The sequence below is a fragment of the Megalops cyprinoides genome, chromosome 9 (assembly GCF_013368585.1).
Source record: "Megalops cyprinoides isolate fMegCyp1 chromosome 9, fMegCyp1.pri, whole genome shotgun sequence".
NCBI lineage: Eukaryota > Metazoa > Chordata > Actinopteri > Elopiformes > Megalopidae > Megalops > Megalops cyprinoides.
Window position 1 is genome coordinate 24,579,341 of NC_050591.1, and position 24,544 is coordinate 24,603,884.

General features: G+C 43.9%; 1 protein-coding gene across 3 annotated transcripts in view; it reads left to right on the forward strand.

The window, feature by feature from the left end:
• Positions 1 to 408: 408 nt before the first annotated feature.
• The window catches only part of schip1 (schwannomin interacting protein 1), a 64,642-nt gene continuing 40,506 nt past the window's right edge, over positions 409 to 24,544 (forward strand). The window contains exons 1-2 of one of the 3 annotated variants that reach the window (XM_036536783.1): positions 409 to 780; positions 19,558 to 20,214. In XM_036536783.1, coding sequence (XP_036392676.1) covers positions 775 to 780; positions 19,558 to 20,214 — 663 coding nt within the window. In that variant the 5' untranslated portion in view covers positions 409 to 774. Of the gene's footprint in view, positions 781 to 15,325; positions 15,840 to 17,047; positions 17,134 to 19,557; positions 20,215 to 24,544 lie in introns of those variants that run through there. The other 2 variants (XM_036536782.1, XM_036536781.1) reach the window with 2 other exon arrangements.

The following is a 24,544-nucleotide window of genomic DNA, read 5'->3' on the forward strand; positions in this document are numbered from 1 at the left end:
AGGAACTCTACTGACACAAACAGGTGTTCCGGCCTGTGACAAACATGTCCTGATATATCTGGCGTCTGAGGCCAATACTGCTTGGAATGGGAGCTGTTTACTTCAGGTGTGATCACATTCGGCCATGATCCTACCCCACCGGTGTGCCTGCGTAGCGGCTCTTGAATCAGAGGCACAAAGCATTGTGGGTTGTAACCATGGCAGAGCCGCAGCATGGGAGCGGCGCTGGGAGAGTACGTTTCACAGGCTCAGATTACTCAGCAGCTGCTGTTGTGTCACCCGTGACCGTCGCCACACGACTCAAGACTGAGGCGATTTCATCCGCCTCCCCTCCCCCCAATCCCCCCCACCCCTTCCTTGTGCTGTCCTTGCTCCCGGCAACGCACGTTCCTCCCAAGGATACTCTACCCACCATTGGCCACCGGCCCTCATCTATGACTGCTGAGCTAAGATAACGAACGTGCTGCTATGATAAATACAATATCATCCACAGTGCAGTGGCCTCAGGGAAAACTCAGTTAATACACAAAGACGACCGTCGTTAGATCTCCATGGTTACCCAGCTGGACCCCCCCAAGAGGGAGAAGTCAACATCAGCACTGGAGTTACAGAGCTTAAGGATGGGCCTTGTGTGAGCAGTATTGTTTTTTATTGTTTTTTTTGTTTGTTTGTTTCTCATATGGTAATATGGCACTAAGAGAAGTAGAAAGTGGATGTTTCTTCACTGAGGATGACCTATAGCATATAACAGAATGCTGCCACCCATATGCACACATGCAGGTCTGTCCATCTTTCTATTATTCTTTTTCTTCTTGTTGGTCCTCTGACACCTGTAATGTTTTATCTATAACAAGCACATGTATCAAGGGTAAACAAATGGATGTGCATAAACTTATTATATTTTTGGTAGTTATTGATAATGAGTAAAAAAGACCGTGAAGGTGCATGTTTAGTGAGGTGATTGTGCAATTGAGTGTGTGTGTGTGTGTGTGTGTGTGTGTGTAACGGTTGTCATTTATACCCAGGTTGCTCGTGCAGGACTGCTCTTTCTTCCCTCTCTCTACCTCTCTCTCTCTCTCTCCATCTCTCTGGGGGCTTGTTGTCAACTGCCACCTCTCTAGAGCTGCCAGCCTGACAACCGTAAAGCCTCTCTGGGGTGCTGCCCGCCAGGCGACTCGGGGGGGTTAGGTTGACTGAGCTCTGGGCACCTCACCCATCAGTTACAGGCTTACGAAATATTCAGTAACACCAATGTGTATTCTAACTGTACCTATTTCAGTTGGTTTATAGTGGCTTTTCACTGTAATCTCCAAAAATTAAACCTATCACTCAGCTGGCATTTTGAGGTAGTTGTTAGGGGCCTTAGGGCTTGATGGCTGCAGGTTCAAATCCTAGGTCAATTGCACAGTTCTCTCGAAAGCCAGGATGTCACCAAGAGTAAGGTTGTATGCTAAGCAGCCTAAGTAGATAATCTAATGAGACATGCTTTATAATTACAAGTGTTGTCCTATTCCTTGGGTCAATTAAAAATCACGTAGATCATGTGCGAAACCCCGTGAGAGGGTTAAATCGGTGCGCGGCGGCGGGGGGCGGAAATGACGCCGCTCTGGCGCAGCGAGTGCCTCAGAGCCTCGCTGATCAAGCGTGTCAGCATGGAGATCACATCTGCTGCGAACCAGGGGGTCAGCGATTGAACAACTTCATTTGGCAACAGATGCAGCTTGGACCGCGCCATGGTGGCGCGGGGAGCCTCTTAACGTTGTTTTAGCATGCATCAGATGTTCCGCCGCGCTCCTGCCACTGCCCGCTCACAAGGTCAACCAGGCTTTTTTTCGGGTTCCTCGGTGCACCTTAACCGGGAATGGCACGGAAGGGTCACATGACCTTTCCTACCAGGTGATTCAATTGCATTTGAATTCATGTGCGTTGCTTTTTTTTCTTTTCCACTTGCTTCAGTTTCATAATTTCCAATTTAATAATATTTATGCTGATGTGAATCTGTAGCAGCCTTTATTATGGTATTATGGTATTTTTAAACTACAAATCTGACAAAAGCTAGGAAACCCAGTTCCTGAACTAAATTTACTGAGAAGATTTGTGAAGAACTGACACAAAAAAAATTTCTCTGTTCTGTCAGAGAATTTACTTTTCATGTTTTCACTAACCAAGGACACCATCTTCTTTTCTGGTTTCACGCCTAGCTCCATGGCCTCCAGGGTAAAACCAATAGTGCAGAAAACCTTATATGGAATAATGAAGACAAGAATAACATCTTTTGCTTTCATAGGCAACAACATGGCAAGCATATTAAACTTAGGAAGTAAATCAAGATTTTTTAATCTTTAATGATTCATTCCACAGTAGGAGGCCTTTTAAATACTCTGATCCACCCAAGTCCCTGTTCACCTGCACCAGGTTGATAATAATACATTGCAATTTTGACAATAAAACATTTATGTATCCCCCTTTCACTTGAAGGGCAAAATATTTCAAAATTTCCATCATCACATCCTCTCTGCCTTTCCTATACGAAATTTTATTGCTCCTTAACAGTGACACCATACTTGAAAAAACATGTTCATTACTGACATTAATTTTATGTACCTTTAATTGGCTTTACCTTTAATAGCCCCATGGTTCATTAATCAAGATTTCAGATTTCTACGATAGACTCTAGCTCTGTGATCCTGAAGTCCATTCAATTTGTGGTGTAATATCAACCATGATCAAAGCACAGACCATAGCTACCTGGCTACAGCACAACCAAATTAAATAACATTTATTAATATTTATAGCTTTCTTAAAAGAAAGCTATGGCATTCTGGCTATGGAATATGGCATAAGTTATTTATCTTTTACAGCACCTTGAGAACTACCTGACATCTTGGCTCAGTCATAACATTCTCACAATATTTGTGCATTATCATGGTGCCATTACCAAACAGACACTGTTGTCATAGTGACTTTGTGAGAACATTGTGATTTTGGTGGAATGCAGGGGTGGTAATTAGCCCCAAAAAATAGCCATAGCGATAGCAGACCATAGCTAGTCTGAGACATGTGGTAACGTGATTGCTGTGCTTTAATATTCATTGCAAAATGAGAGGTAATTGGAATATTGGTATTACATACTGAGCACAGAGATGTGTGTATGGCAAAGTGGAAAACAGGAAGCAGCAGTGGGCTGTAATGACACTAGTGCTGAAGAGTTCAGGATTTAATTTTGAACTGGCAATGCAGCCGGCCAAAATCAGTGAACTGCAAAACTAATATACAAATCCATTTGTCTGAAATGTGTTACCATTGCTCCTTTTGCTATTATTATCAAATTCGTTGTTACTAGTATTTACATAGTTATTGTTTTTCGAGGGTATTGTGAGCAAAACCCTCAGAACATTTTCATAGCGGTAATTTACTGCAGGTTGTCTTCTTTTCATTGTTTTAGATACATACATTTGGTTATAACTGAATGAAAAATGGAATGTATTCCAAATGTTGTAACTTTGTGGATATTTCATTATTGCACTGTGGCGTTCTCCTCCATACATATTTTTATGATTAATGTCTTAGTCATACTGTTGCAAGCTGGCCTTATAAAATTCAGTTCTCAGAGAATAGTCAGTAGAATGTCTAAGAATTGTGAATAGGTATCTGTTTTAATGTTGTAGAATACATAGGAGTTCATGGCTATATGATGGTGAGGTCATTTGGTAATATAATAAGGTGAACTATACAATTGTTTAATGTTTTCAGCAGATATCAAATAACCTGTCAATTATCTGACATTGGCCTGGTGAACTATGAATAGCTGTGTGTGGGAGGGGGCTCATGCAGATTTCACAGTCTCTGACTTTGGGTGTAAACAGGCGTAGATACCATGACAACCCCCTTCTTCTCTTCATGCCAGAACCTATACTGTAAAAAATGTTAATGGATTTTATCAATTTAATAATGTCATTGGACCCACTGTTGTTAATCTCATTTTTTATACATAATATAATGTTGACATGTATACAATGAATATTTATGCAAATTTAAAAGCCATTTTCCCTTTTTTACTGGGATGTGATTTTGTAAAACTTCAGTGCCGTGCTCATAAATTTTTTTGTCTTTAACGATGTGAGAGCAAATAACTCTGCACTTACTGCTGACTGCAGCAGGTTTCGACGGCACAGCTCTCGGCAGTTCAGTGTTAAAGTGTCTGAGTGTTTGTCTTCTTAGTCCCACATCAAGTGAAAAATGGTTTCACCTGCTATTCTTCTTGTAGTTTGAGATTTCAGCCATACTGGGCAAACATGGGCCTTGAGCACCCAATAGCATCTTGGTAGCATGCATGAGGAATATTTTGGACTGGGGTTAGAAACAGTGTCAGATGTGATAGTTTCCAGGCATATGAAACTGACTATGAGTGCAAAAGCCTGCCAATGCCATCATGGTTACCACAATTGTCGGTTGCAACCTGGCCTCCCTCTCCATGCAGGCCTCAGAGAGACCCTGTTTCTACCTCTGCCCGCTTTAATGCTGCGGTGTTTCCCCTCGAGAGCAGAGCAGTGGCTGATTGCATCTCCATCTCTTCATCACACCCTAATGTTCTTCTTAATCAGGGGCTCTGGAGGTGTAGAACCAGCCTGTTTGGGGGCAACAATGAAGCATCGCGTGAGCAGGCACGCTCACAGCCCCGCGGCCGGTCAGTTGGATCAGAGGAATGCCGACGGACAGCAGAGGAGGTGGCACGGGAGGATGTCAGCTGCGCAGCCTGAAGACAGCGTGGTGATTCAATCACAGTGCAGTCTGCTGCGGACAGACGCGGCGCATAGCCCACACGCCAGAACGCCGGCTCTCGTTTCCCTCATCGGTGAGGTGTACCACTGGACTCAGATGTGATTACACCGACGAACAAGCGCGCGGGTCGGAACCTGTCCGTCACACTCTGTCTGACAGCTGTCACAGACGCCGGGTGAGCGACTGGCAGACAGACAAAAGCAGCTGCTCTGAACACCTGAAAGGCGTCTTTAGGTTTGTTTCTGTCCAAAATCTGCCCACTTACAACCCCTTTGCCTGTCAGCTCCCACTGATCTTTTGTAATTTAAGGAAAAGGGAGAGGAGTAGTCTCGTCTGACATGTGCGAAGGCTTTGCTGTTTCTGTTTTACCCTTTGATTCAGAGGCGAGATGTACTCTGACATGCTGGGCTGGTAGCTAAGGAAGAACCGTGTGAATTGGTTGTAAGAATGTGTGGATACACGGCTAGGTCTGTGACCAGCTACCAATGGACTGCAGATAATGGGGAAGTGAGACACAATGGAGACTCAGAGACAATCATTCAAAGTCCACAAGTAAACCAGGAATAACAGTTTGTTGGTATGTTTCCTGAGATGTGTTGAGCCTGTGGACAAAACACAGGTGAAAGAACATTTCCGTCCTGAAGACTCCTAAGAACAAAGTCTTGCATACTCCAGGCCCCTGACTAAACTATCTATGAGGACTATCACCGCGAACCAGGAAGCATCTTTTATCATTAAGACAATCAAAAGGCATTTGAAGTGTCTAAAGACCAGAAAGGTAAGGTATGATTTTTCACAAAATATTATCCTCTCTTCAGGTGGCTAACTTCAGTGGACTGGAAACATGCTGAGCTAGAGGCAGGCGTTCTGTCGGATCTCTGAATACTATAAAGGCAAATCAATTCAAATTATGTCCATCCCCTGGCAGAGAACAACTCCGGAATGGATTGATGAAGGTGGCACATAGTGTCAGGAACGCCATTATGCACTGCAATGCTGCAAACCACTCTCTCACTTCCACTGCATGATGTGAGACTCGCTCAGTCCCACACCACATCATAAGTGATTTTCTGCTTCGGTGTCTCAAGGCCATTGTGCAGTGCATCTCAGAAATTTCCAGAGAAGTGCTGAATTGTAGATTGAGAATATTAGGCCTCTTGCCACAACACAAGTGTCTGAACAGTTGATAGTGTTCTTATAGGATCCCCCCCCCCGCCCCCCAAAAAAAAACATGTTGTCACCAGTGATATTCCTTATTTTGTCTTCAAGGCGAGTACTATTGTCAGCATGAACCACTTCAACAAGACACAACAGTACACTTTGGCCTTAATTGACCTTGACCTTGCACCTGGCCCCAGTCACTTGCAAAGCTCCATACTGTCAAAAGTGGCAGTGTTCTTGATCTGATTTAGTCATGATCAGTTATGCTCATGTCTTTGTATTTTCACATGTAAGGCATGTTAGCACGACGTAAATGGAACATGAAAGTGTTTTGCAAGAATGGATATTAGGATTCGAAATGTGTCTTTTTATTAGGTCAAAACCATTGCAGTTATTGCAATTATACATACTGGGCAAATAGTTATTTTTATGTAAAATGTTTGGAAAATTGTTTTGAGAGTGAACATATTTGTGTTGTGATTTGGGCTTATTTTTCTTTCTTTCTGCTGTAAGAAAAAACTGTAATAATCTGAATAAAAGTGGCATCTATGAATGAAGTAGCTGTGGATCACTGTGGAGTTGCGTGTTCAGATACAAGATGCATATCATGTAAGCGGCACCTTATCAAACAGAAGTCTCCTCCAATCACAGCCCTGCTGCAGCTGGTGCATGCAAGTCATTAGGGGTCCATTCCGGGTGCTTCTGGGAAATCAGTCTAAATATTCACGATTCACTGCTTCGAGGGGGAGATCCCAAACCTTTATGTGGGGTGATTTGTAATTCCCTCTTGTGTTCCCTTGTTGTTTTCAGACACTCCACAGGGAAGAAAAATGAACAAAGCACAGAGATTAACCCCCTGTTGGTGCCCCCTCCTCCCTCGCGCTCTCTTTCCCTCACCCTCTGTACTGCTCTCTGTCTCCTTCTGTTCTTCTGTGCCACCCCCCTCCCATTTCCCATAATGCATTTCATTTACAAGACCACACATCCCAGTTCAGCTGAGCTGCAAGTCTTTGAAAACGTGTCCCAATGCCAGGTCTCTATTGACATATTGTTTCCAAGCTTCAGCTGTTGAATACTTTATAGTCAAAATGCAGACGTTTCAGATCCTTTCTTCAACAGCCAGAACCATATTCATACGTAAATGCACAGAGGGGACCAGGGGAGGAAAGTTTACCATGAACAGATGCAAGGGGACAGTTGGAATGTTTGGAGCCACATGTTTGTTAATGTAATTGCACGTAAACAAAGGTAAACAATTCCCAGATTTTTCAACCATTAGAAACTCCCTCCAGTATCTCTCGTTCTCACCTGGTATCAGTAGTACAGTGCTATGACATTGTCAGGGTACACAGGTGAGTGAGGATACCTGTTCTGTGGTGTTATGGTTGGGTTACAACAGTGTTCGGGGTCCTTGCTTGTGTGTGTGCAGGTGTATGTGTGTGTGTGTGTGTGTGTGTGTGTGTGTGTGTGTGTGTGTGTACAGTGCAGTTGAATGAAGGTCAACAGTTCATACTTTTTTTTTTATTCCAGTCATACAGCAACATTATCCCAACTAATAGATGTCCATAATTACTAATGGAGGTGCTAATAGATTTCACCACTATTTTGTCCATATACCCCTAGCGAGTTACAAATAATTTAAAATGCAGCAGCCAATCATGTGTGACTTTCACATATGTATGAGTGATGAGGTCCCATCAGCCCAGCTTGGGGGAATACAAGCTAACCATGTGTGTTTACGTGCTTTACCTTGCTCACCTCCATCAGCGATTAAACTTTGATCGATTGCGTTTTTTTTTTTTTTTTTTTTTTAACTCCACTCCCTCAGAATGCTCAATATATTCTGATTATTCAAACATTCCTGTGGAATGTAGGTTTCAACCGTGGGGTGGGTGGGGGAGGGCACTTGAATTCCTAATGGAGTGTTAAGTTCGAATGTTTCCACACACAGACAAGCAATCTCCTCAAGCAGTCACTTGAGGGCGATGCTGGTTAGGCATTACCTGGCCATTATTAGGCACGTCAGGATGGTAGAGGCATGTCTATATGCACAGTGTTGCAGCGGGAGTGTTGGTTCCCTTGCTGCAGGGTTTTTCGACTGTCACACCTGTTACTAAGGGCCATTGAAAGCCCATTCTGCTTATCCTGCAGCTTTTTCATCCCAGCTCACAGCGGCAGGCAGTCACCTGAGCTGACAGGGCGGGCAGGGCGAATGGGGGGAGGGGGAAGGGTGTGTGAGAGCCCCAGGAGCACGCCGAAGGCTCTCTGAGGTGAGAAGAGGTTTTAAGAGACCAGAGAGTGCGGGTGTGTGGAGAGGGGAGGCGAGATTTTTTTGTTGAAAAGGTCTGCACTCCTGAACTCACTCTCAGATGAGGCCTGCTGTAGACATTAGTGTCCATTAAAATTTCAGAATGTTTACACGAGGTGAACACCAGCTTGGAGTGCCTGCCCTTCCTCCCCTCCCCCCTCTCCCTCCTGAACACATGCAGAAGAGCATCAGTTCTGTACTGCAGCCACAGAGGAGGACAGATATTGGATGGCAATGGATGCATTAGTACACTGTACTATAGACTGGGCATGTCATTTTGTCATTCCAATGCATTACATGCATAATTTTCTCAGATGACAACCATATCAACGGCAACTTACTCCTACTTACATGGGTGAATCCCTGGGGAATTACCTTGCTCAAGCGCACACCAGCAGTGTATTGCACTCGACTATAGCCTGCAAGCCTCTGTTTGCTGCAAGCTAAGTGACGCAGCTTTCCGTTAGACAAACCATTTCCTCTGCAATGTCTGCATATCCCCACTAACCCAGCCAGGGCGTGGTGGAATTAAAACATTCTGCAGTCAAGCAGACAGATTGCACTGGCAGAGAGTGGCCGGAGGAGAGAAAATTTGACTAGGGTGCTTATTTAAGATGGTGTCAATAACCCTCTTGAACGGGTGTTGGCGGTAAAGTGGCTCCGGGGGTGCTGAGGTGAGCCAGTTCTTCAGTGTGGAGTCCACGAGAGTTCTCCCCTCATCCACTCCGCGTGTGACAACACATACATTACCAGTGGAGTGGCCTGGTGATATTATGGCTCTAATACATTACCACCGCAGTTAAGTGCCCTCCTTCCATCTCCCCTCCAGGCCTCCTCTGCCCCACGTTATAACTGCTGCCCCCCACTCTCATGCCTTAAGCCTGTTTACTGCAGCTAACTGCTCGGCACTCTAGCTGATGGTATGTTGTTTAGCCCCCGCTAATAATTACATTTTAGGAAAGAAAAGACTGACTGATTTGACAAACCAACTCATTTTGTTACTCTATCAGCTAGTTAGTTTGTTAGTTTCTTATTTGCATTTTGGCTGTGCTGAGGAAGCCACTGCAATTATGTGCTAATTAACATGTACGGTAATCTCATCTCTCTCACTGACCTGTCTTACAAATTGGTTTTATATTGTTTAATTGCTAATTATAAAAGCACTGAAAAGCTTTTACAATTATAAAACGGGGAAAATCACAGAGGTCTTCTTCTTCAAAGCTGTTTTTTTTTTTCTTCCGAATGTATCATATGTAAAGAAAGCGATTGTCTAAGAAGCGCTTCAAAGAGAGGTTCAGAGGAAGCCGTGACAGGATCCTCCTGAAGCACTTCACAGTGTTTTTGCTGAAGATGTACACGGCTTTGCCTTTGTCATCGTATCCTTGAGACGACTGTTTAATTTCTCCCCGCATCGCAGAACATGAGCTTCCTCTGAAGTGAATTATCTTTAAGGAACACGTTATCTTTTTTTTTATTCACACAAAGCCATTTTTTCATATCACGCTGTATGAATGCAGTGCTGTGGCGTCCCTAAATCCCAGAGGGCCGCGTGCCTGTTTAATCATGCAGCCCATGGAGCAGTGTGTATGTTACGTGTTTCAAGGGACATACTCTGTCTTTCATTTTTAGCGTCCCTTAATTAGCATGATTTGTTTTTCTTTTTGCAAAATTTTGAATTTGTTGGGGGTCCATAATTACTTTTCTTTTAAAGTTTTGTTTCTAGTTTGAATGCATATTTGGATGGGAGCCCTCCTGGGGAAACCGTTTTGCTGCTGGAGGTGTTGTTTCTGTGCCAGTAGGAGGCACATTTCCCTTGGGTCACATATAACCAATGCAGTGAGGGGGGTACTGTGCTGTAGGAGGTGCCAACTTTGTTACCCTGATTCACTGCATACATTAAAATGCCATGGACTATATCAGAAAAGGAAAGATGTTATCACTGGGGACATGACCATATTCTCACTATAACTAGTTAATCATTCACTCAAGCAGTTAGCTAGCAATACGGCATTTTGTGCTCTCTACCCATATGGATAAGGCACTGCTGAAAACCACTACAGCATCCTCCTTATCATGCCCGTGACAATAATGATAGCATGAGAAATGGATCAGTCAAGAGACCGACCACTAAAGAAAGCAGGTTCTGCTTGTTGTGTGTCCCGGGGGGGGACTTCAAGCCAGGTCTCAACAGAATCACTTCCTTGTTACTTACATCTAATCCAATCAGAACCATTATCCATTACAGATGGCTTCCACTGTTGTCATTCTTCACCTCGGCCCAGAGACTGGAGACAATCTTCCCCATCGCATACTGAAAAAAGGGAATACATAGAGAGGGCTGGAACACTGTCCTCATCCCTCTCTCTCCCCCTATCTCTTGGCCTCTCTGTCTGACTCACTCTTTCCCGGTTTTCTTACTCTCTCTCTTCCTGTCTCTTGTTCTCTCTCTCTCTCTCTCTCTCTCTCTCTCTCTCTCTCTCTCTCTCTCCTGCCTATAGACAGATTACCACATGTTTTGAAAATTGTTTGAATGTTTTGTAAATTAACCGATTAAATCACATAATGTCGTAATGACGTAGGCTATAGGTCAAATGTCAATTTCAGGGTCAACATGGAGAAATGTGCGCTTAGTAGGCCAGCAAAGTGTAAACTCAAAAAAAAAAGAAAAGGAAGCAAAAGATGCAACAAATACCCTCTATTTCAACATTTTTCACCAAAAAACAGGTGGAAGGTAATGGTGTTACTGTTAGCAGCAGTGCCGGTGCTACAGTGCTGCCTCCTGGGGACAGCAGTAATGCCTGCACTGCTAGCCAAAGTTCACAGGAAGACTGCAGCATTGAGTCTTGACTGAGTCACACATGCTGTGTGGTTGTGGGTTGCCCTGTGCTATTGTGTGACAAAACTCTGTGTACTTGGGGAGGGCACACGCAGTGCGCGTGTACTATTTGCATGTGTAGGTAGGGGCCCGTGGCGAGTTTGTGTCCAGGGCCCGTGGTCATGATAATCCGTCTGTGTAGTCCTGCCCATCAAATGTTGGTGAGTTGAGGTATACGAAGATGACTGAGTGAGTGAAACAGGGCAGAACATTGTCTGGCACTCAGGACAGGAGGAATGATTTGTCCAGACAGGATTCTGGCTCCTTCTCTTTTCCCAAAGGGCCTTTCTCTCATTCCTGTTGGAGTGATGTCACACGACTCCTCTGCTTCACAGCCCTGTGAACACTTATGTCACCAACCCACACCTGAGAAGCAGACACAGAGCTCTCTTTGCACAGCACTGAGTTTCTTCTCTTAACCGCTTGCTTTTGTCTCGATTCGCCCAGTGAATTCAAGCACATCGTCCCTTTAACTTGTTTCAGCTTTTATGGTGTAGGAATCAGCAGGCGCTTTACATGTGTGGAGCGTCGGAGACGTGATCCCATTTTGTCTCCCTCGTAAATTTTCTAGATGGCCACCGGGCCCCGTCCTCCTCTGTACTGCTGACACAGTGCAAGAGAGGCTGCCAAGGTTTGCCAGCTGGATCAGACTGGGATCTGTCTGAGAACTTCCCCTGGAATTATTGCCTCTTTTTTTGCATCGTTGCAGAAAAGTCAGTGTTTCTACAAAGATGCAACAACAACGTTAACACCCATATACATCAATATTTTATTTGATGCATCACAAAAGCGTCAATAAACATCATGACAGCCAAAGAATGTAAAGATAAAAATGTAGACTTAATGCTGTGCGTGTGCGTGCGTGTGCTTGCTTGCATGCGTGCGGGTGGGTATGTTGGCAGGTTTACAGCGAATTTGTTTTAATTCCTTCATGCACTGTGCTATCTGAGCCATCCGTGTAGCTGTAGGTAATTATTTGGGAGACTATGCAGTGAATATGCAAACAGAGGTCAAGGCCTTAGAGGGGTGCTGAGGACTAAAGCTGGACTACATCTCCTTCCACAGAGCAAATCTTCTGGATGGACACATTCCATTAGTGAAAATCCTCAGACTTTCCACTAATCAGTGTCAGAGTTCAATTTGACGCAGTTTCGCCAGGAGCAAATGTGGAGTCTCTCTAATCTTTCACGCATGGTAATCATGATCATTTCTATATTGCAGATGCACCTATTTAATATCCCTTTATTATCAGCATCTCAGCTGATTTTGAATTGTTTATTTGAAACACATTTCCTACAACTTGCTTTGCTGAAACATGCTTGTAATACAACAACCACCTTCATGTACTCAAACCTGTCTGCATGACACTTGGGAACAGGGTTGTTCTTCATACTGTGTTGCATATTCACGTATCTATTTATCTAGATAAGGTTTTTTGCTTTTCTGCAAATTAACAATTTTTCATCCATACCATTTATGATCTTGGAGATGTGACAGAGATCAGGTATATTGTAATAGTCAGCATCTTTTCTTTTTCCTCGTCTTAATCCACAATTTCTCCCTCTAATTTTTACAGAGGGACATGATTCATCTGTTAAAGGGGGCTACACGATAATGAACCACCTCTATTATGCAGAGTTTTCAGATGGCACATTATTTTGTGATTATCACTGAGACAACTGTAATAGGTTTGTGATTTTTAATTATAAGGCAGTAACTTAGTTTCAGTACTGTAAGTCATTCTGGCCTTTTAATCACACTACTCATTCTAGACTAAACACGTTTATACCAACAGCTCAAGATAGGACATGATCTCAAATCCTTATTTGACTGCAATAGAAAAAAGTTTTGAGAGATTGACTGATCAATCTTTCTTCATGGTACAAGTGATTTTCCTTCTCTGGACCAATTTCTTTGTAGTCTCTTACCCTGCATCCTGCTCCTTGCCTGCTGCTTTTCATCTGTCAAGGTGACATTGATGTAGCTGATGTAGCTGGGAGATGGACACAGCCCTCCCGAAAACAAAAAAAAAAAGCATGAAAAATAAAAAAAATAAAGACTGACAGTTTCAGTCACTGCTTCCCTGGATGCCTTCAGCTGGGTGAAAAAGTGACAGTCAAACTTTCCAAATGTCCCCTCGATCACATGTTGCAGCACGTGTTTCCACAGGTCCCCAAGTCTTGTGTTTTGTTTCCAAAATTGTCTGACACAACATTACAGAAAACAAGGGCTCTGTTTTGCAGGCAAAGTAGTGCTGCATTAGTCCAGATTGCCCTCATGCAGCCTGGAGGGAAGTCAGATTTATCCCACTTGGAGAAAGTTTCGGCTGTTGTCATGTGGTTCAACCCATGTCTTATGTGTAGTTATGATCCCCCCCCCAAAATAGAAATGATGCCAGTCTCTAGGTTGAGACCTCCAAGGTCAGTCAACGGCATCTCTCAGTTCATCTGTCAGCCACAGTACGTCTTGGGCAAGGTAGACAGCTTCAATTTCTGTCTGTCAGAAGTACTTTTCAAAAAATGTTTGTGAGAGGGGGAGTTTTAATGTTTTTTCTGTTTTTATCCAAGAGAGGTTTTGTCTCTCCAACAGTGAAAGCCCATATCAGCCAGATCAGCCCCTCCAGCATGGACCGTGTGATTGGCAGAGGGAGCAGCTCAGTAGATCTGAACTGATTTCTGTATTTGAAAGCATCTGTGATGATTGATCATATTTGATTGACATTTTATGAAGCATTCTCCATCACCTCTTGACATTACCTTTCTGGGACTGTAAAGCAGGGGTTGATTGCACCTATGTGTGACATGCAATGCTGCAAGGAATATATCCTTTTCAACCGTTATGAAGGGAAAAAAGTCATCTGCAGCTTTTGTTTGATGTTCCAAATAAAATATCAGTCTTTGTTCTCCCATTCATCCGTAGGAGTCCCCACCGCCCCAACAAAAATTGATTCTTTCTGGATTGCCTCTGTTACAGAAAAAGTCATTGATGGACACTGCTGAATCAAGCGATTGTTTTGGCCTTTATATGAACAGTGGAAACACCAGAACTTCAAAGCCCTTGCGTACAAAGCAGAAACCATGGGGGTGGGGGGAGAACACATTACCCCCCTGTTGACTGGCTAATTGCCTCATCTGATTGTGAAGTAATAAATGTTACTTTAGCTCCATGGAAACACATAAAGTTGTAAGTCCGCTAGGATTTGTTTTAAAGGGGTGGTGTATTTGGCTGAATTCCCTGAAAGCTGCAGGGAGTTAGTATTCAGATGGAGGATACTGGGTGTCTAATGTCTCTCTGCACATGTATCCCTCAATCATACTTCAACTGTGACAAAGTGAAATTCACAGTAAGGGGCCTTTGAAGTAGTACTGTTGGTAATGTGGATTTAATCCTCTGTGGTCCTATTTTATATTTATTTATTAATTTTTCGAAAATTATATTCAAGAGGTCTGAATAGTCTAGGTGTCGTTCCTGTACTTGTACAACTTATTCATAGGTAGTTAATGTCAGCCGCGGTCACTGTTTTTCTTTCCCAATCTGGGTTTAACTTTTTGGGCAAAAGAGGTTGCAGGATGTTATTTGAATGCTTGAACGTTGAAATTGAAAATTAACAGTTGTTACAAACAGAAAATAGCGTTTGGTAAGCCTATTGAAGCCTCTTTTATCCCCAGGGTGGAGCTGCCGAGTAATATTTTGAGTGGCGTATAATTGGAGCAATTTGTGTAATAGCCTAAATTCTGCCACCGTGCGCATCAGGTCGGGGAGCTCCATGTCAGCTGAATCGACTGGAATGGTTACGTTTCTGGGGAGAAAATATCTTGTCGTGCAAACTGACAAGCGGTTAAACACGGTACCACATGATAAGTCTTTATAGAAAGGGGCAATGTTAACGCTTCACATAATACTGTAAAATAAGGTCCGTGTATGCTTCCATCTATTATATATCCCGTCGTAAAAATACGTCTTAAAACACAAAATCCGTATGAAAAAAAAAACAGTGCAATCTGTTCCGTTACATATATTATTTTAATTATCCATTAAAACCGATCTCTATAAAATTGCGTCGGAACAATCGGAACACTGCTGTGCTATGAATAATTCAGCTTCGTCAGACTTTGGCGTTTCCCCTTCTCTCACTCTCCCTCTCTACCTCATAAGGTCAGTGGGTGCAGAAGGCAGGACTCTGTCGTCTTTCTCCTGTGCTGCATCAGTCGCTTTTACGCGCGTGCGAAGCTGGGGAGTTGAGACGCCGGTGCCGAGGAACGGTTTGAGTTCTGTGTGTGCAGCAGTGGGGAAACGGGATATAGTCATCGCGCAGTCTGTGACGAGATGGAGGCTGGCTTGGAAGGGTGATAAAAACAGTACTCGGCTCGGCGGTTTTTTTGCGCCGGGGTCTGACATCTGTCGGGGAGAAGAGCGAAAGCCTGGACGCTGGGAAGCCGCTGGTTTTTTAACTCGTCTATTTTTGAACTCAACCTCCGGAGTGCTCGAGGGCTGGGTTCCACCGCGGATACTGGCAGAGCAATGAATGCAACCACGGACGTTTACAAGATCCAGCCGGCTTTCTGCTTTATCATAGGGTAGCAGCTAATATTGGTGGTTGCAACCATCTCTCAAGTTTATCTGTTTCTTCATTTGCTGTTTTTATTCACTTACTCGTGTTTGGTATCGAGTTGAAAATGTCTTGAAAAGAACGTTCTGACAGAGAAGATGACTGTGAGTATATGTTAAAGCTGTGCATGTCTGTTGTTGTCCTTATTGACACTTAATGTGTTTATGTGCTTGTATATTATACGCTTTGAGATGCATGGTCTCCTGTATTTGATGTTACATTTAGCAAGCTGAATGGCGTTTTATTTGGCGTTCTTCCGTTTTCTTGCGGCCATCTAGGTGTCATAATTGGAAAAGATCATGTTTAAAATTGAAACACCCCTAACAGGCAACAAATTACAAAATATATAATTGAAAATGTAGAATGATAGGAATATGTGGACAGATATTAGTAGCCTGTTATTTTTATCATTGCTGCGATGATTATTGATGGCTATGTCGTTGCCGTTGCGTTGCTGGGTGGATGTTGAGTGTATCAGGTTTCTGTCGTGACTTTTTTTGGAACATTACATCATTTGGGTATGAATGACTTTGCATTATATGAAGCACGTTTTTTAGTTTCATAGCCCTCTTAATCAGGACTACGGCACATTTAGCCTGCTGTTACCTCCTGTGACTGGACCAGTTGTTTTGCATAGCAACTTGCGATGTATTGGTTTAGGCGCGTCATGTCAGGTTAGACATGAACATTTTAAAAGAAAGCTTAAGGACACTCCGGGGTACGCTGTGTGTGGTGATGCTTGGTGTGTTCGATGTGAAAATGCATTGGTAGAGATCATTTCGTTTATTTTCGTTGTTCGGAGAGCAGCACACAAAACACTGTCACGATGAGGTTCTGTGCAGCTGTCAATTTGCATGTATTGTATGCCAAATGCAGTGTAGGCTGGGGGAGGGACAGGAGGTTAATCCTCGAAGATAAACTAGAGCGGGTCCCACTGCATTGCCATCGGGGAGAGGAATTTCTGACTCCAAATCACTTTAAATAATTACACACTTAAAATGGAACGAAATGACCTGACGCGAAAGATAGAATTATTATGTTAATGTGTTCAGCATCACTTTAACACTGACATTTACATGAAAGGTTTCGAACAATCACGCTCTTCTCCAAGGAGCCGTTGCCCTTTTAAGGAGCAGAGCAAGTGCAAAAGATTTAAAACGGATTCCCACGGCTTTCCCTCTCGTGAAACTCCAGTAGGGTTGTAGACTGTGTGCAGTAGTCTGTGTGCAGTTGTGTATGGGACCACGGCATGATTCCCCCTGGAAGTCTGCTATTTATAGTTTACTGATAAAAGTATTCACTGATCACGTAATGGCTGGAGTTATTTTACATAACAAAGCCACGGTTATTTTTTCAAGGAGCTCTGAAAACAACAGCGCTGTTTAGATGAGCATTTCGGTAAGGTCCAACAATGTACCAGTGGATTGACATAACCACTCGCATTGTGTTGTCTACTGTATTAAAACTTACGAACGTGTGCCTGAGCGAAGGAGTGTAGTACAGGTCAACGCTGGCACAATCAGTTGTTCACTGCCTAACGTGTAAAGTGTGTAATGTCTGTGTTATTCACTTTCACATACTGTGTTACAACATTTTGAGAGACGAACCAAGCAGCCAGTGGGACCTAAAGGTGTGCGCACAAATGAGGGTTTTGTTTCCTAGCAAGTGAAATGTTATTGAGTGGTACCGAAGTATGAAGCTTATGGAATAATATGTATATATATATATATGTGTGTGTGTGTATAAGCAAGGGGGAGCAAGTAAACGAGGACACTGAGAATGGAGGCAAGGGGAAAGATATTGTCATCTTACAAGCAAAACATCGTGTGCCAGCTTGCTTGAATGCATATATAACACGAGGTAGCTAGCTAGCTAACTGACTATAATCGTTCTCTCGAACGCCGGCAGACCATTGTGTCAGTGTGTATCAGGTCCCGGCTGAACTGTGATAGGAATGGTAACAATACGGATTACTGTGGGACAGAGGGGAAGGGACTCTTTTTGAAAGGGGAAATGTATCCGCCATCGTAACACGGCTGCGCCATGCAGATCGCATTTACAAGTAACCTTGAATCTTATCATCTTTTCAGCTTTGACCTCTCGCTCTGGTCATCTGGGAGATAGCTGTGCCGCCGTATAATGTCAGTGAGCGACTTTTCCCTGCCCTCACGCCTCGTATTATGGAGTGATGTGGTGGTATGGCACGCTGGAGTTGTTACTTCATACTGGGTGTTTGGTGTCCTGCAGACCCGCAAGTTACAGCAATCAGAACCTACTCTACTTGCTGCCTGTTATAGACATGAACGTTACGTGAAGCGGTATTGTTTTAACAATGAAACGTCTAAAAATGAAGATGCATATTTAATGATTACCAACACTGGGAGCATTTTCATTTTCTGTGTAACAAATAAAACAGATCACTGTCTGAGTGGCTGAACAACAAGAACTGGCTTGTATCGGAATAGCTCGTAGAGTCAAGGTTAGCCTCCGCCTGTGTCATCTATTTAAGTCACTGCAGTGTCTCTTTTCAAGCCTATTAATTACCCAAGAATTTGAACTGGAGTCATTCAACAGGGGCGGCCTGTCAAATTAGCTGCCATTGTGCATAGAACACAGGATATCCTTTGATATGTAGTGGGTGTGTCAGGTGTGGTACAGAACTGTTTTGTTTTGTTTTGTTTTATTTTTTATTTTTTATTTTTTTTTGCTTGGTGACTCCTCTTTAAAAGAGGCAATGTTTGTTGTATTTTGTGAGTTGCAATTTTTCTTATTATTTGTAGCCTGCATGTGAGTACTGGTTTCTTGAACTAAAGTAGTTAGTAATTGACATTTTGCATTTAAGCTTGTAAAATGTCATGCACAAAGCAGACAACAAATAAAAGCAAACAAAATACCTCCTATGCAGTAATGGAAATATAGGGCCTGCTGAAAATCCCTACGGCAACCCTCGGTAGTGATACGGTGTGACTCACAGAAGTCTTTGCTGTATAAAGGTGAAGGATCAGATCAGATCATATTGATCTCAAAGCAGTTCTCTGGTAAGCATGGAACGGAAATGTTTGGGAAAACATCTCGTTTTCCTGAAAAAAATCATCAGGGTGCCATGTAACAGAAAATTAACATATTGTAATCATACCTTATTTATTATAATAGCTTATTTTTTTAACATTGTGAAAACATAAATTGGTAGGTGAGGCTGATTATTTTCACTGGTTTTCTTTGAAGGAGAGTGTGAAGTTTAAGTTATCTTGTCCATTTCTTTTTTTAAGGAAATCTCTCTCTCATTTCAGAATTATCCATATTTTATGAAAATGTTTTTTTTTTTGTTTGTTTTAAGTTTTAATCTTCTGGCATACTCGTACCCCCTGCATATGTGCACAGTGATTCTCTGGACCTCATACTTTGCTGAGGACCCATAAGCACCTCTCTAATCCATAGCTGTGCAAAATGTTCCGTTCTCTTACATACGGAGCTGCTTTACAGAGTGTCCCTCACAAGGCTGACAAAAGGTACGCCAAGGAGCAGTACAATGAGCTTCTGCGAGCCAGGTTTTAAGAGAAATGTTAAAAAAATAACTGATGACCAGATATTAGCCCTTAGAAGATCAATGTGCTCAATTGTCAGCATGCTCTTATCTACAGATTTTGAGATGAAAAAGACGCTTGAGAACGGGAAATAAAGCAGATTGCGTGTTGTTTTTGTGCCAGGAACTCTTGTACAGGAAGGAAATGAATCTGTGGCAGGAAGTATATGGCAGTTCCATCTTACATTGGCGCATACATCCCTGATTGTGTGTCTCCCTCTCTCTCGTTTCTCTGACAGGATTACAGGGAGGATGGGATGGACCTGGGCAGTGATGCCTCGAGCCGCTCCAGCTCAGAGTCCAACTCCAACAAAGTGACGCCATGCTCGGAGTACAAGTCTTCCCCCAGCCTGGACCTGGCCACCCTGGAGGACTACGAGGAAGACGAGGACTACCAGGAGTACAAGAAGAAGGTCATAGAGGAGTGGGAGAGCGAGTATGGGGACTATGGGGAGAACGAGGAGGGCGGGGAGGGGGGCGGCAGCTACAGGAAGCCCATGAACAGCCGCAGCCTGGCAGAGGAGTTTCAGGACGTTAAGACCCCGCCGCCCCCTCTGACGGGCCACACGGCCACCACCGCTGCCGCTGTGCCGGAGGAACTCAAACAGAACGGGAACATCATCGTCCCCAGCAACCAACACCTCCCCCCGCTCCCGGGGGCCAAGACTGTTCCCAAACCCGGCCAGCGAATACCGGGCAGTGGCAGGGGCGGGCCAGGGGGCCGGGGGTCTGGCCGGTTGGACAGGGAGCCGGTCACAGACACCCTGCCTGCGGAGGAGCCCCAGCTGCCCACCATGGACTGGGCGGCTCTGGAAAAGCACCTGGCGGGTCTGCAGTTCCGAGAGCAGGAGGTCCACAATCAGAACCAGAGCCTGGGAAAGACCAACTACACCTCAGTGAGTGGATCCCTTTGCTTCGTCTAAAACAGGGTTGCTCACCTGTGGTCCTCGGAATCCTAAACCCATCAGGTCAATTTGTTCTCCTCCAAATTCATTCTTCTGAACGTTGTGGGCAGGTGGTGTGCTCACCCAGTCAAACAGCGACTAGTACCTGCTGCAAGTAAACGATTGAAGACTGAAGTTAAATTAAAATTGGGCTGCTTTCAGGTGTCCTGGGATTGGTGTTGTGCACCCCTGATCTGAAAGAGTAGAAAGCTTTTACATAGTGTTGGAGCAGATGGATTGGAGGAGATGGGGTGAATGGGAATGCATGGGGGGGTCGAGTCAGCTGCCATTTGCTGAAGGAGTTACTGTATGTTTTGTGTTTTTGAATGATTGCATTGTGTCGTAATCCATCAGTCATCCGTGTCAGATGGGCTGAAATTTTTTAGGCAGGCTGAAAATGGGGATTTTACGCTATAATGTAGGGAAAAAAACTATTTGTGGCTTTCATTCACTTTGTGTATGTATTTGTGCAGCTGCAGAGGAGGCTGAGAGTCAGCTGGCATCCAGCATTGGGAATGCCGAGGCAGTGAAACACGAGAGCACTGTGACATTGACACTTTAGAGGCGTGAACTCTGTTCTTGATCTCTCTGCTGCGTGATCACAAGATCACTTCAAAACAACTGAATTCTGTAAATTATAATTTACAGTAAATCCGTGGAAGGGTGCGCACAGAGCATGTTTATTCTGGTTAAGGTATGGGGTGAGCAGTGGTGTCTGAGATCAGCATTTTTCTTCAATTTGCAGGGATACCAGCAGAGGGCGCCACAGTAGTGTTTTACTGCAGGCAACTTCAGGCCCTGAAATGTTGCCAGCTGAATTTCCAGTTTGGAATCTTTTCTTGTGTCATCTTCAGAAGCTTTTCAGAGTTGCTTTGGGGAATATGTGGGGGTTTTCTGAAAACATTGATTTACATAGAACCTGTATATTCTGAGATAATATTGTTTTATTTAAAGCAAGAGACCCGCTTTATTAAAACCAGGGGCAAGAAAGTAAATGTACAAACATTTAATAAAATATGTGCTGCATACTGTCCTGCATGTTTGACAATTGGAGGGGTTACTCACAGTCCTCCAAGTTTGCTCTTGCAGAGTTATTGTATCTTGTTTGATCTCTCTCTCTGTGCATAGACATACAGGACTTCTAGGTCAGTTGGTTTGATTCTCAAAAGGATAAGGTGGATAGGATTGCATAAACATGGGTTTCCTTGCTCACTCCTGAAGACAGAGTTGCATTGCATAACCCAGGATCTGTCCCTGGTTGGAGAATGTGGCTGTTCGGTCAGAGGTCAGGTGAACTCAGAATGGCAGAAAAGGTTGATTAGAGCTTTTGTCTGAGTTAATGATTGAGCGCTAGAATGTGAGACCCTCTTTGGTTGCTTTGTGTCACATGACAAGGTTAGAGGTCATGAGGTCAGCAGCTGGGGTTCCTGTCATGTCCTGAACGCCTCAGTCAGGAACAATGATGAATTTTTCTGACTGGCATCAGAGGAAGCCTCTCTCAAACACACTGTGATATTCTGATTCTGAAGGATACTGAACACAGAATGGGATAACATCTGAATTAGAGAGGATTAAAACATCCCTCGATTGCAGTGAATGCCTTGTACAATGAAGGTGACAACCAAATTTAGGAATGAAAAGAAGCAGAAGTCAGAATCGCATGGAAGAATTAACATTAGACAGTATGTCTGTGTTCTTTCATCTCTGCAGTATACACCAGTACATCAGTGTTATCCTTGTTCAGGTTTACTATTTATAGAGCCCACGTAATTCATAAGAAACCATGGTGAATTGCAGGTTAGAGCAGTAACTCATTAAGTGAGTCAGCTGTCATTGTCATAGAGTAAGCCTTTTACACTGACTGTCTTTTGAATGTTTCTGTGTGGTTATCTCAGTGTGTGGTCCCAGACCAGCGTGTTTGTCTTTGGAATCTGAAGTGTCATGTTAACGTACCAGCCTGTCCAGAGCACTCCGAAACAATGGCAGCTGCAACCGGCTTTGTCTCCCTGACCTGGAGAGCTGTGCTATCTGCGGGAAAGTATGCAAGGAATGTGGTAGATGAGGCCTCCAGTTTGAGCTGGTAACCGGAGCCAGGGTAGTGTGGGTTCAGTCCTTAGTCTTGGGTTACTGTTCAGTGCAGGGCATTCATATTGTTTCAGGGCATTCCCAGGTCTGTAACTGCCAGTGTTCTGTGATGAAGTCAGTGTTTAGATATCAGCGATGTTGATAGCTGTGACAGTACAGGTTCATTGTTCACCACAGGTCATGCACAGGTAGTAACACAGTAATAACAGAGTTATTCTGAAAGAAATAGAAAATCTATGTGTATAGGCATGAATTTTCTCTCCTTTTTTTTCATTTGTGTGTATTTAAAATGCAGCCCCATCGAAGCTGTGGGTAGAGTGCCTCTGTTCAAGGTTTTTTTTTTTTTTTTCCTTTCAGTTTGCTCCATTTTCCTCCCTGCATCGAACTTCTCTATTCTTTTTGATTTTGGTTCAGACTAACAAATAAATATTGCAGTGGCAGATTTGAAACACATTGTAGATGGGGATGGTAGATATTGGAGACGGCCTCTCCCACCCACCCCTCAGGGGGGATAGCTGTGAAAAGGTGAAATAGGTGGAAGCTAATGCACCGCTGTGTCTGCTGTCAGAGCCTCCGCCGTGGCTTAGCAGGCCACACTCAAGGATAACACTCAGTCATGTCATCTTCCACAGAGCCCTGCAAAAACATCAACGAACATCACCAATTCACAAAGACAAGCTAATTTCCCACTTGATGTGACCTACTACTTTTAAGCAACGGGCCTACAGCAGTACCCCAGACACGCTGGGGCGTGTATTAGCAAGAGCCTGGCAGCTGTCGTGGAACCCGAGTCTATGCACTATTGACAGCAGATATGGGGAAGAGACCGCACGATTCAGACAAGCATTCTTCCTTAAATAAATGTGCCTTTGAATTTGCATCCTTCACGTATCAAGCGACTTTTCCTCAGAGAGAGGAAGTTGGGTGTGGGTGGAGGCAGCGGGGCTTTTATAACATTATTAAATATTTAGATTTCTGCTCGCACAGGCATCAGTCAGGCTTTCTAAAGGCCTTATGCGGAATGCATCAAGTGCGGTGTGTCCTGGGGACGTGAGCTCCTCTCAGAGAAGGGAGTTCCCCTACAGAGGTGAATAGCTGAGTTTGCGCAGCTCATAAACATAAGCAGAGTGGGGACACGTCGGAGTTAACTGAAGATCTGCAGGCGCAGTGACAGTTGGGGTCCAGCTAATGAGGAGGCACCTTGGCACAGCTTCTTTTTGAGATCAGGCGATGAGTACCCTGTGTCTCCTGGATCAATAACTCCATCAGCAGGCTCCTTCGGTTGCATTGGTATAGGTTTCAATCTTGGCTCACCTCCCAGTTTTGAGATCTGGAAATGGCCAGCCAAAATGAACTCACACTGACTCAGTGAGCAGGTGAATACTTTGGTATGAGACAAAACACCTGGACATTTTCTCAGCACTGAATATGAGCATCTCCAAAATTATTAGGGATAAACAAGTAGAGGTGAGCTGAAGGAACCAGTACACGGGCGTTTTGAAATGTTGCCCCGCAGTCAAGGTGGTAAACCTCACCAACAGTGTAGGCTCAGACCCTGTGAGTTGGCACTAAATCGATAGATTCCGCCTTCAGGAGGAGGGGGATAAAGGTGTGTCCCGCTCCACTGCAGACCCCATGACTGGAGATGACTGACAGGTTGACGGATGGCAGCTTGCCTGAAGTCTCCATGGCAACCAACCCTTCATAGCTCAGAGAAGATGTGCTGATTAATGACGCAGGATCCGGCACTGGACTCTGACAGAGAGAGTGCGATGAAGGTTTTTCCAGACCAGTGCTGATATCCATGTCCATGACATCAGACTGACTGATTAGATGTGGGTATATAAAAACATGTTTTATGTATGAGAGGAGATCTTCTAGCAATTGAACTGTAAGCTCTGGCAATATCCATTTGTAGACATAAGTGACTGCCTTCTAACCGGCATGCTTGTGTACACATTTGATAGGCATTGCAGCAGTTTAGATTAGATCTGTGGATTGCAGATGAGTGGTGCAAATTGCACTCTGCATGACCAGTAGACTCACAACGCAGGTCAGACAAAAGAGACATTGGCTGGAATGAACTCAGAGAATTTGTAGGAGTTTGTGTTTAAGTCTGTGTTACTGACCCATTACATGTGAATTTGTGCTCGCGTGTTTGTGTGTGGGCCTGCGTATACACTTCCACACATTTCCT